The sequence below is a fragment of the Phodopus roborovskii genome, unplaced genomic scaffold (assembly GCF_943737965.1).
Source record: "Phodopus roborovskii unplaced genomic scaffold, PHOROB, whole genome shotgun sequence".
NCBI lineage: Eukaryota > Metazoa > Chordata > Mammalia > Rodentia > Cricetidae > Phodopus > Phodopus roborovskii.
In genome coordinates this window covers 31,794,843-31,806,990 of record NW_026126480.1, presented here as the reverse complement: position 1 = coordinate 31,806,990, position 12,148 = coordinate 31,794,843, and the positions used below count along the sequence as shown (strand labels likewise).

Sequence of the window (12,148 nt, the reverse complement as noted above, 5' to 3'; positions counted from 1 at the left end):
TCAGGGTTCAGGGTACTTTTCAACAGAGTTCAGGATGATTCTCTGGACTCTTCTAACTCTATCATTCTTGACTGACTTATTTAGCCAATATGAGTAGGATAATTTTAAATTCGAACTAAGAATTAAATGCATCCATGCATGTCCTATAGGCTTTACCAACAATTTCCCTGCCTCTGTCCCACTCCAGAGGAAGGCTGTGCTGTTTGGGTTCTGTTACCCAATTACCATTTATCAACACATACATTTAAGCAATGAAAAAAGAGAAAGCCAATGGAAGAAAAGAACAGTGAGGCTGGGAAACGTTGAGCATGAGGACTGGATGCCTATGGTCTTCTGGTTGGGAGTTTCTGAAGCAATAGAAACTTGGGATGCATTCCCTGGCCGGTAGCCAAGTACTGGTGGCAAAAGTAGATTAGTTTTGATCACTGCCTGGCATTTCCCATTTTCAGCTTACAGAGAGGCCACCCTGTAATTTGTATATCGTCTCTTTGAAGACTTACTTTTGACATTTGTATTAAATATTGTGCCATGTGATAACTTATTTAGGTGCCTTCTAATGTATGCTGCAATTAGTTCTATTTAATTGGGTTCTTTGTTCATCTTTCTACTTCTGTCATGACTTCCCTTTTCTTAAGTCCTTTCTTCTAAGTTAATTTTAATTATATGAGTAATACTTGAATGTTCAACTTCTTATCAAACCCAAGTTGATCTGTGTTGTCTTTCTCCTTCCATAGAAGTTCAGAGGTAGCCATTCCTCTGTGTGTGTGTGTGTGTGTGTGTATGTATGTGTGTGTGTGTGTGTGTGTGTGTGTATCAAGTGTATGGATATTACACATGTGTTGAGTGCAGAGGCCAGAGGTTGACTCTCTTAGTTTGTGTTCTATTGCTGTGATAAAGATCACAATTAAAAAGCAACTTGAAAAGGAAAGGGTGTATTCAGCTTACATGTCTCTATTGCAGTACATTATTTGAGGGATGCCAGACTCAAGCAGGAACCTGAAGGCAGGAACTGAAGCAGAGACTATGGAGGAATCTTCTTACTGGCCTGCTCATGACTTGCTCAGTCTGCTTCCTTATACCACTCAGGACTACCCACATCAACCATTAATCAAGAAAATGTCCCACTGAGTTGCCTACAGGCCAGTCTGATAAAGACATTTTCTCATTTTCTCAATTGAGCTTCCATCTTCCCAGATAACTCTAGCTGTGTCAAATAGACAAAAACAAGCAAACAAATGGACAACAACAACCTAACCGGAATATTGACATCAAATGTCTTCCTTCTTCACTTGTGCCCCACTGTACTTTTTGAGACAGGGTCTCTCACTGAACCCAGAGCTCATCAATTCAGTCTGACAGCTTGGTCAGCGAACCTTGCCTGCTAGGACTACAGTCACGCAGAGTCACACATAGTTTTTTAAGTGGGATGCTGGGGATTGAACTTATGTCTTCATATTTGTAAAGCACTAACTGAGCCATCTCTGAACTATACTGGTTACTTCCTGTTTACCTATATATTAATGATTTATCATTTACTTTTTAAAGGTTTCTTTTGATGTTACGTGTGTGAGTGTTTTGCCTGCATGTATGTCTGTATATACCTAAGAAGGTCAGAAGGAGACATCAGATCCCCTTGAGCTTGAGTTATTGAAGGTTTTAGGCCATCGTGTGGGTGTTGGGAATGGAATCCAGGTACCCTGGGAGGGTAGCCAGTGCTCACAACCACTGAGCCATCTCTTCAGATCCCATCTATCATTCATTTTAAAAATGCAATACTAAAAAATTGTTACAACTTGAGTTTCCCCTCTTCCCTCTAGAAATAAGTCTTATATCTAGCTATATCTATTTTAAAATCTGGCACAAAGTTTCTTAGAATAGACATATCATAGACTTTATTGTGGTTTGACTGCCTTTACACAGCCAGGTAAGTGACAGATGTGTGAATTACTCTGGTCAGTGGCTGCCATCAATGATATTGCAGGATATCTGCTCCCATCTACCTCCCTGTGCACCTAGTCAGAGTTTCTTTATGGAAGACACTGAGCAGAGGACCTGTCCCCCGCATTGGTATCTTGGATGACCAGAGCATCACAGTCCACCAGAGCAGTCACATGTTGTTCCTCAGTTGCTGGGCTTCCATTCCCAGCACTCATGTGTCAGCTTACAGCCTCCAACAACTCAAATGTGGCTGCTGTGCGTATGGAACTCTTAAGTTTAGCTTTACTTGATTTTTAAATTTTCAAGTGCTGGGGTTGTGTGTGTCTGGGGAGCTTAGACATTGCTTGTGGGGGTGTAAATCAGTCCAGGTGCTTTGGTCATCCCTACAGAGGAAAGTGAACAGTGTTTAAAAAACCAACAAATCGTTTCCTGTAGAATGGGAATAGAAAAGAATGTTTCAAGGATAATTAAAACAAGAAAACCAGCATGTCTTAACTGAATCATGTCATTAAGATACTGCTAATGGCTGTTAGTGTTAATTGTCAACAACTTGACAGGATCTAGAATCATGGGGAGATGGGTCACTGGTCATCAACTTGATTACTGATGTGGGAAGACCCATCTTAACTGTGGGTAGGGCCATTCCCTGGGCAAGGGCTATTTTGCTGCAATGGAGACGGTATGTTTATTGTTGATCATTAGTATGGCCTTCATTCTTCTCTTCTGACTAAGGACATCACATAACCAGCTACTTCAAGCTCCCGTGCCTGTGAGCTCCCCACTACGATGGACTGTGAGCTCAAATAAGTCCTTTCTCTCTTTAATTGCTGCTTTCTGAGTTTTATTTGTTTGGTTTTTAAATCACAGCAACAGAAAAGAAACCAAGACACTGCCCAATTAAAGTTGGGTATATTCACTCTTAAACATCTTCCAAATTTATCAAGAAGCACTGCCAATTCACAATTGTGGGATGGATTGTTGTAATCTTTTACATTTGGTGTGGAAGAGTTTTCAGTTAGCTATGGGAAATTTGTTCCTCCCATGCCAGATGGTGCTCCAGAAATGCAGACTCATCGGGATCTCCAAACAGGAGGGAGACTGATGTTTCCCTCCATTGCTTCATCCCACCGTATGATGTATACTCAAAATATCTGCACGGCTGTCAGGAGCAGACTAGAAAGTGTCATGGATACAGTTGCTAAAACTGTTCAGTGTGTATGTACAATGCTGTGAATCACCACCAATGTATGGAACCTGTGAAAGGAATGCAAGGCAGTGAACACAGGGACGCTGGGACTATGCCAATGCTCGTTGCTTGGATTGTGCATGGATTTCACAAAGACTCGTGGGACAGTCAGTTCCAATTCAAGATTTTCTTGAAACAAAAAGACATGTTTTGCCAGGTACTTAACAGCCAAAGACAGAAAATGACAGTGACTTCTGTTTTTTAGTTGATAATCACAGTGTATACGAAGATGGTAAACTTTAAGTTCAAAAGGGGGGAAAAATGAATTTTTGTCCTACCTAGAAAGGGACTGGAGTTTATATTAAAACCTAACTTTCCATGCTGCAAGTCAGTTAGCATGATTTTGTGCACTTTCAAGCACAAATCCAGGGCTGGAGAGATGGCTCAGTGGTTAAGAGCACCAGTGCCTGAGGATCCAGATTCCCAGCACTCACACCGCAGCTCACGATTGCCTGTAACAGGTCTAGGGAATCCAACACCCTCTTCTGTCCTCCACAAGCACTGCACACGTGTGGTGCACAGACAGACATGAGGACATGACATAAATAATAAATAAATAAATAAATCATTAAAAAAAACATGAAACTATATGCATAACATTTGCAGTGGTGATGGCCAGCAGTATGTAAATTTTCTGCAGAATCGACAAGAAAAATGTGAAGAACCTATTTCTGGTATTAACAAGTTTTGACGTGAGTTTGAGGCCAATCTGATCTACAGATCGAGTTCCAGGACAGCTAGGGAGGGCTATGCAGAGGAACTCTTTTCTTGAAAAACAAAAAACAAAACAGAAAACAGAAAAACAAACAAGCAAGCTTTGAGTTATTTCTCAGTGTATATAAACTCCCTTGCTCTCAATGCTGAGTTGGCCTCAGAGATAGTGGGTTGACATGGTTTGGACAGAAGCAATTTCGAAACTGCTGGAACAGACAAGCTTTTGCTTCAAGGTCAAACAAGTGTGACAAAGACAAGCTTCAAAGATGGCTATGAAGGAAATGCATATTAGAAAGCCAAAGCCACTGGACGACATATCGCAAGGGGAAGATGTGTTCTTGTGTCTAGAATAACATGGGTATGCCATACTTTTTCAACTGTGACTACAAATGTAGATCACAAATCTCCAATGGAAGTTTGTGTTTTTAAAAGTAAAAAAAAAAAAAATCTGGTTTCAAAGACTTGAAAGAGCAACACTGAGCAACATACCACTAGATAATTTTTATATTGATCACATGTTGCCAAGGTGTTTTAGAAGTGTTGGATTCAATAAAAAAAAATCTTAATTTCATGTGTTTCTATCATTGAAAAACACATAGCTATTAAGCACTTAAAAATTACATGTGCTGGGCCAGGGTTGTGACTCAATGGTACAAATTTATCTAGCATGCTGAAGACCCTGGGTTTGATCCCTAGCACTGCAAAATGAATGAATGAATGAATGGCTTATGTGTTCACTTTATTACACAGTGTAAAGCTAAAATCACTTCCCTTGTTATTAATGACTCTTTCTTGGGAGAATCGGCCCCTGAGATTAGTCTAACAAGAGCTTGTTGTAAGACACCTGTCTTCCATCCCCAAACTGAAGGATCTTCAAGGATCCAAGCATCTGGTGGTGGACTTTAGATATGACTCCTGGCTCTTGACTCTGCAGCAAGTAGAGGCAAGACAGTACTATCCAGAGTCTAACTGAGCCATACTGCCACTGTACTATACTGCAGAATTTCTGGTTCAGAAGTGTTGCTAAGCAGATGTACCAAGCCCCAAAGTCCAGTGAGATAGGTAAGTCTCTACAGGGAACAGAACAATTGAGGTTGGAAGGAAGGGGATATGGAAAAGGGAAAGACCATGTTGTGCAGGATGAATTCCAGGGACAGGGAAGCTACAACTGAATGAGTGGTGCTTAGCAAAGGTACCCAAGGCAGCCTGGCAAGAGATCCATGAACAGGTTAGAGCTGTGTGCCTGCTCTGTTCATCAGTGCTGAGAAATCATCCTCTTGAGTTTGGGAGTGAGTACCTCGGTTAATTAATGAAAAAGACTCTCAGGAGCCACTGTTGTCATGGCAACCATGAAAGGACTAGTGGGGATTTGTACAGACAAAAGGAAAGGAGCAACAAGTGTTACCTCCCCCTCTTTCATGGAGATGGGCCTTCCCTCATCCCACCTCCTCTGTAGTTCAGGTTAAAGGTTGGAATGGGAAGCATTCTGTCCTTATTCAAGAGGGACTGAGAGGTTTGGATGCTCAGGCTGATTATATTCAGGGTTGAGTAAGGATTCAGGCTTGTGACCAGCCTCCTGTAACCCTGCCTGTAACTCTGCCCTAGTTCCAAGGTCACTCCCCCTTTCCTCCACCTGTATCCTCGTTCCAACACCTCGTATAGGACAAAATGTCCTTGAAGAGGTGGGAGGTGGTTCATGAACCCTGGTTTAGTGACCATGTCCTGCCCACTGCCTGCTGCTCACACCCTTCCTTGTCAATCGCACTGAAGGTAGAGGCTTCTAGGCTCCCTTGGGGAGTAACCCACACCTGTAACAAAATGCCTTGATCCCTTGGTACCTTATTATCTGCCTAAGATGTTCCTTTGTAACACTCTGTTCTGCCAGCCTTTTCACCATGGTATCTTTGCTACAGTGTGTGCCCAGGTGTCTGCTCTAACAGGACGTCTGTGGTGTTCACCAGGCCTCGAAAATCTCAAATAGACCTAGTCAAACTCAATCTACAAATATAGTCTTTTGAAGCTTTTAGCTTAATCGATAGTATTGAATTGAGTCATTTTCTCCTAAGCTTGCTCTCCCATTAACTTGTCCAAGACACTAGCTTATTTGGCCACCTTGTTCTGATTGAATTCCAGGGGAATAAGGATGTTTGTATAGATCAACTTGATGTATTCCTGGCACATAGTGGATCCTCAACAAATAATCACTGAATAAATAGAAAAAATGATAACTCTGCCTCTTAAGAAATACAGATACATATTATCAATGGCTGGTATCAGGGTTTACATTCAACACCCAGACTCTATCTCACTAAAATAACCTAGGTGGTTACTATAGGTTACTATAAGTGAGATACGACTTTGCCAATACTTGCTTAAGAAATTCCTTCATAGAAACAAGTGGAAATGTATGAAACCAGGGTCCCCTTCCCTTTCCATTTTTCTTCCCATATGTCTTGCAGCATTCCTACTGACCAGTGTTTGCAGGCAATAACGATGGCATGTCAGACAGACCAGCAGACACTCCACCCAGCCTTTTCTCTGATTCCCTTTCCCTCTGACCTCTGCATGCATGTGTTGCAAACAGTCACTGTTTTCTATGACACTGTGAATTGCATTGGTAAGTAGCAGAATGGCCAGGTGAGTCACTGCCAAGCTGTTTGGAGATGGACATGTGTGTGACCAGAGAAAAAACACCTTCAGGAGAGAATATCTCCATGGGGTATGGGTGTTAGGTATTGTCTCTAGGTCTTAGGGACTGAATTTCAAGTCTTTGATTCCAACCCCATTCAATATATCAGGATTGGGAGTGGCTGCTCCCTCTGTTTCCTTAGTGCACATCAGGCACCTCACGCTGCAAAGACAGACCCACACCTCCACTGTGAGATACACTACCTGTTCCATTCCTCAGGCAGGGGGGTATCTTGAGATCCAGGACACCTGGTTTCTAGGCCGGGCTCTGCCACTAGTTGCATGACTTTAGGCAAATCACATCACCTCTCTGGACCTCAGTTTCCACACCTGAGAAATGAAGGGACTGGAGATTAGTCATTGGTCACAGTGGATCACCCATCCCCCACCTGAAACATAACCCAAGCATGTTTCCCTGTGAAAGACATGAACTGCATGTAACTCCTGGTGCAACCTGGGCCTGTGTCCCTTTCCTTCAAGAAAGCCTACTGTAACAAAGGGAAGGATGACACTTAAAAATAATCCATCTTTGGTGGGCTCTAGCTCAGTAATAAGAACCCTTTTCTAGTATACACAGGCCTAAGGTATGGTCCTCAACACTGGGAAAAATAAAACCAAACCAAAAATTCTCAAACTTAGTATTTTGACTACATTAGAGTTATACTTACTGAGGATTTAGATGTATAGCTTTAGGGTAGAGAAGGGAGAGAGGGAAGGAGAGAGGAAAGGAGAGAGACAGGCAGACAGAGAAAGAGAGAGAGAGAGAGAGAGAGAGAGAGAGAGAGAGAGAGAGAGAGAGAGCACAGTTGGGGAGGAAGGAGATGCTGCCAGGCACAAAAGCTTTGGAAGCTGTTGGACTGCAGAACATGACAGCTGGTTTTAAGGGTCCCAGGGCAGGCATCGAGTGCAGTGGATAAGCGGTTGGCCTTTGAAAGCAGACTACTCAGTTTAAGATCTTAGCTGCTAGGCAAGTGATAATTTAATACTAACGTTAAAGACCAATTTTATACAAGCCCCCTGTCTTTATTTCTTTTCCTGTTGCTGTGATAAAATACTTGAACATTGTGATGGAAGTCACAGGGGCAGAAGCCTGAGGGCACTGGTCAGGCTGCATCCATAGTTCAGGACAGAGATGGCTCAGTGTGAGGACACACACCTTTAAGCCTAGCGATATAGAGACAGGCAAATGGATCTCTATGAGTTTAAAGCCAGCTTGGTCTATGTAATGAGTTCCAGGACAGCTAAGGCTATAGTAAGACCTATAATAAAATACAATAACAACAACAAACTACAACAACAAAAATCCACTAACCACTGCAGCCCCTAAATGCAAACCAATGTCAGCTCCTGTGCATTGGAGAAACACAAACCTGTACCCATGCTTTAGGAAGATGATGAGATCACATGCTGTCTCTGGTGCAGCCATTTTCATGGCTCATTTAGGCTCATTCGAGACTCCACTGCAGAACTTGGCTCATCTGGTTCATAGGTTTCATGATTCACCTTACACAATTGCTCCTTTTGTGAATCATACCGACGGCTACATAACCAGGTGATTTCTAAAGTCCTGTCTAGCATCAGGCTGTTGGGACATTGCCTGATGTCACTCATACCTGGTTCTCTTTTATACATTACTGTCTAAGAGAAGTACCACTAGTGATGTCCATTAACTGAGCTGTCAGAATTTAAATCATTTAGCTGTTACCTTTTTTGAAGAAAGGGTATCATTTTTTTTTAAAAAAAAATAAGATGTTAGAGAGATGACTCAGCCCTTCTAGAGTACTTAGGTTTAATTCCCAGCACCCACATGTAGGCTTACACAACCATCTAGAGACTCCAACCCCCTCTTCATGGTACACAGACATACATGGTGCACAGGCAAAACACTCACTCACATTACACCTTTTAAAAATTAAAACAAACAAACAGTGATCAGAGCTCATGTGGGGTACATGGCTGTAACTAAAGCACCGAAGAGAATGCAGCAGGAGGATCTTGGTCTAGGCTAATTTATTTCAAATAGACCACCAGCAAAACCAAACAACATAAAAATGCAGAGGCTGGAATAGCAGCCACTTCCACGAATGACTAAAAGACTGAAGGAAGCTGGTCGTCTGCTGATTCCTTTAAGAATGAAAACTCTGGTCTTTCTTGTCTCATGTGATAAATGCTCACATAAACACTTAACACAAAGGGCTAGGGATGCAGCTAGTTGCTAGAGTGTTTGCCTGTCATACAAGGAGTCCTGGATTCAGTTCCTAGCCCTGAATAAACTGGGTGTGGTAGCCCACACTAGTAATCCCAGCCCTTGGGAGGAGGCAGGAGTATCAGAAGTTCAAAATCATCCTTGACTACATAGTGAGTTCAAGGGCAGCTTTGGCTATATGAGACCCTGCCCCAAGAAATAAAAACATTAAAAAGCAAAAACAAACCTAAAAATTTGAGGCAGAAATATTAAAAATATCTGTCAATAGTCTCTTTATTTTATTGCAGCCAGAGACAGAGGCCAGCAACTCCTTCTGGCTATGCAAGGCTGTTCTGCCAGGCTGCTTTCTGTTTGCAGATCCTCACAGCTCCTTTCCTTTCAAACCACTGCAGTCTGGCATCTGCTGTCTCCGCCCCAGTAATGTGGCTTCCAGTAACACCATCAAAATCCTGTAGGCTGCCAAATTTGGCAGACAGTTTCTATCCTCATTTTACTTGCTTTCCTGATGCTAAATCCTAAAACCATTTGAATGTCTGCTGGGTGAGTTTGAATTTATTATTCTTACATAAGCAACAAGACAAAGGAGTCTTTAAAACAAGGGACTGACTCTAAAAATAGCCAATGCTTCAGTTTTTCCAAGATGACCAATCTCAAAAGGGAGCAAATATGACGCACAGCATTTAAGAGAACAGGAACTCAGCCAGTCATGGTGGCATACATCTGTCATCCCTGCACTTTAGAGGTTCAGGCAGGAGGATCACCAGTTTGAGGTCAGCCTGAACTACACAGCAGCACTTCATCTCAAGGACAGAAAGGTCTGCATGTAGCTCAGTGTTTACCTAACATGAGCAAGCCCCTGTGTTCCATTCATTTCCTGCATGGCAAAGGAGATGGAGGGAGGGAGAGAGGGAGGGAGGGAGTAGGGAGGCACGGAGGGACAATTCCAGAAATTCATTTGTTTTAACATCTTGTTTTTGTTTTTTGTTTTTTGTTTTTTGTTTTTTTTCCAAGACAGGGTTTCTCTGTGTAGCTTTGTAGATCATGCTAGCCTTGAACTCAGAGATCTGCCTCCCTCTGCCTCCCAAATGTTGAGATTAAAGGCATGCTCCACCACCGCCTGGCTTGTTTTAACATCTTAAAACAAGATTTATTTTATGTATCTGAGTGCATATGCTACACATGGCCCTGGAGGCCAAAAAAGGCATTGGATTCCCTAGAGCTGGAGCTGTGGATGGTTGTGAGCTACCTGAAGTGGGTGCTGGAAGCCAAATTCAGATCCGCTGGAAAAGCAGGAAGTGTACTTAACCACTGAGTCATCTCCCCAGACCACACACACACACACACACACACACACACACACACACACACACACACACACACACACACACACACACGCTGAATACCTACAATGTGCCAGGCATTATACAAGATGTTGAGTATGCAAAGAGCAAAGCAAACTAACAGATTTCAGAGCATATTCCACCTAGGAGTAAGACAGCTGATTCTGAATTAAGAACCCTGTTGGCTTGTAACATTCATACAGAAACTACACATGAAGTGGATTTTCACAAATAGAACACACTGATTATTAGTAGCACCTGAGTACAGACAGTGTATGAGAAGCCTCCCAGAATCCCCTCTGCATCCCCTTGCAGACCCTTGATCCTTTCAACAGTAAGTGCTTGAATTCTGTATAGTTAAAATCATTCAGAATACATCCCGGGGGCTGTAGAGGTGGCTCAGCAGTTAAGAGCACTGTCTACTCTTCCAGAGAACTGGCTTCAATTCCCAGCAAGCACATGGCAGCTCACTGTCTGTAACTCCAGTTCCAGGGGATCTGACACCGTCACACCAATGCACATTAAATAAATAAGTAAATGGATATATCCCTGGTAAATCTCCGTCTTTGTTCAATGTTATTGGTGAGATTTGTGGACTGGAGTGCATTGCTGTAGACCATACATTCTTGTTATTGTGGGTTCTCTCTGCCTCTCTACTTGGGAACCTTCCACAGTAATTACATTCTCTCTTCAGGAACATTCCCCCCCCTTTTTTTTTCTTTGCTTTTTAAAAAAAAAGAAATATTTTTTTGTTTATTTACTTATTTATTTAGTGTGTGTTGCATGAATAGGGGTATATGAGTATATGGCTGTGTATGCCTCTAACCACACACAGGAAAGTCAGAGGAAGATACCTCTTTCTACCTTCTTCCTTGAAAATAATGTCTCTCCATCATATCCTACAACTTGGTTGTAGGATATAAAAAAATCAGTTTGGAACTAACTGGGAAGCTTCCTCTCTGCTGGATAACTTTCATAGTGGTGGAAGGTGCTCTGAATCCCACCAGGGGGAGAAAAGACATTAATGGCCTTGCCTAGCACTGGATTCTTCCTGGAAACATGTGTGTACTGATGCAATAGTGACATGAAGGTAATGGGGGTGACCAACCATTTTCTGATTGAGGGAACTCATGACTGGCCTTGTAATATGATCAAAAGTTCATGACTGAGGAGGTCATAGGCCTTAGGGGAGATGAAGTCTATGCTTCCATGGGGCTTAAACTCAGTTGGCAGTGGGCGAAACAGTAACGCAGAAACCCAGCAGTACACAGATGTACAACCAGAATGGCCTTTTATTTTTGCGATGGTGGGATGAAATACAGGGCCTCTATGTGCTAAATAGGTGTTCAACAAAAAACCCAGGTCTTTAATATAATTTTCAAAATGTGATTTTTTTTTAAAAAAAAAAAAGAAGAAACTGTATGGGAGAAAGGGGGGGGGGGGAGCCAGGCAGATGATTCAGTCAGTGAAGTGCTTACCATGCCAGCATGAGGACTTGAGTCCAGATTTCCAGCACCCATGTAACAGGCAGCTGTACGGGTGTGCACCTGTAACCCTAGTGCTTGTCAGGGCAAAGACAAGCAGATCCCTAGTGTTTGCTGGTTAGCCATTCTAGCTGAATTGGTAAGAGACCCTGTGTCAAAAAACAATATGGAGAGCAACAAAGGAAGACACTGAGCATTAACCTCCAGCCTCCACGTACATGCACACACGTACAAACACACTCAATTTCCAAAACATTCATAAAGAAGTTGATACTGTAAAGCAAATTAACATTGTTATGGTGATAAGACACAAGGGGAGGGGTAAGTTTACACTGAAGACCTCTTCAAAAATATGATACTCAAACCTACTTCTAAAATGCTTGAAGGAACAAAACCACAACACAGTCCAGACACGGGAAATAGATCCTGAGGACTTTAAGGCAAGAACAAGCTTAGTATATTCAAGAGTCAGCTAGGACTGAGTGTAGTCCAGTGGGAGAACACTCGTCTATCATGCATAAAACACTAAATT

General features: G+C 42.4%; 1 protein-coding gene across 7 annotated transcripts in view; it reads right to left on the bottom strand.

Annotated features, from left to right (window-relative positions):
• Tnrc6a (trinucleotide repeat containing adaptor 6A) overlaps positions 1-12,148 on the bottom strand; it is a 160,352-nt gene that overhangs the window by 128,608 nt on the left and 19,596 nt on the right. For all 7 annotated transcript variants that reach the window (XM_051192878.1, XM_051192876.1, XM_051192879.1 and 4 more), the window contains one exon: positions 6,791-6,916. In XM_051192878.1, coding sequence (XP_051048835.1) covers positions 6,791-6,870 — 80 coding nt within the window. In that variant the 5' untranslated portion in view covers positions 6,871-6,916. Of the gene's footprint in view, positions 1-6,790; positions 6,917-12,148 lie in introns of those variants that run through there.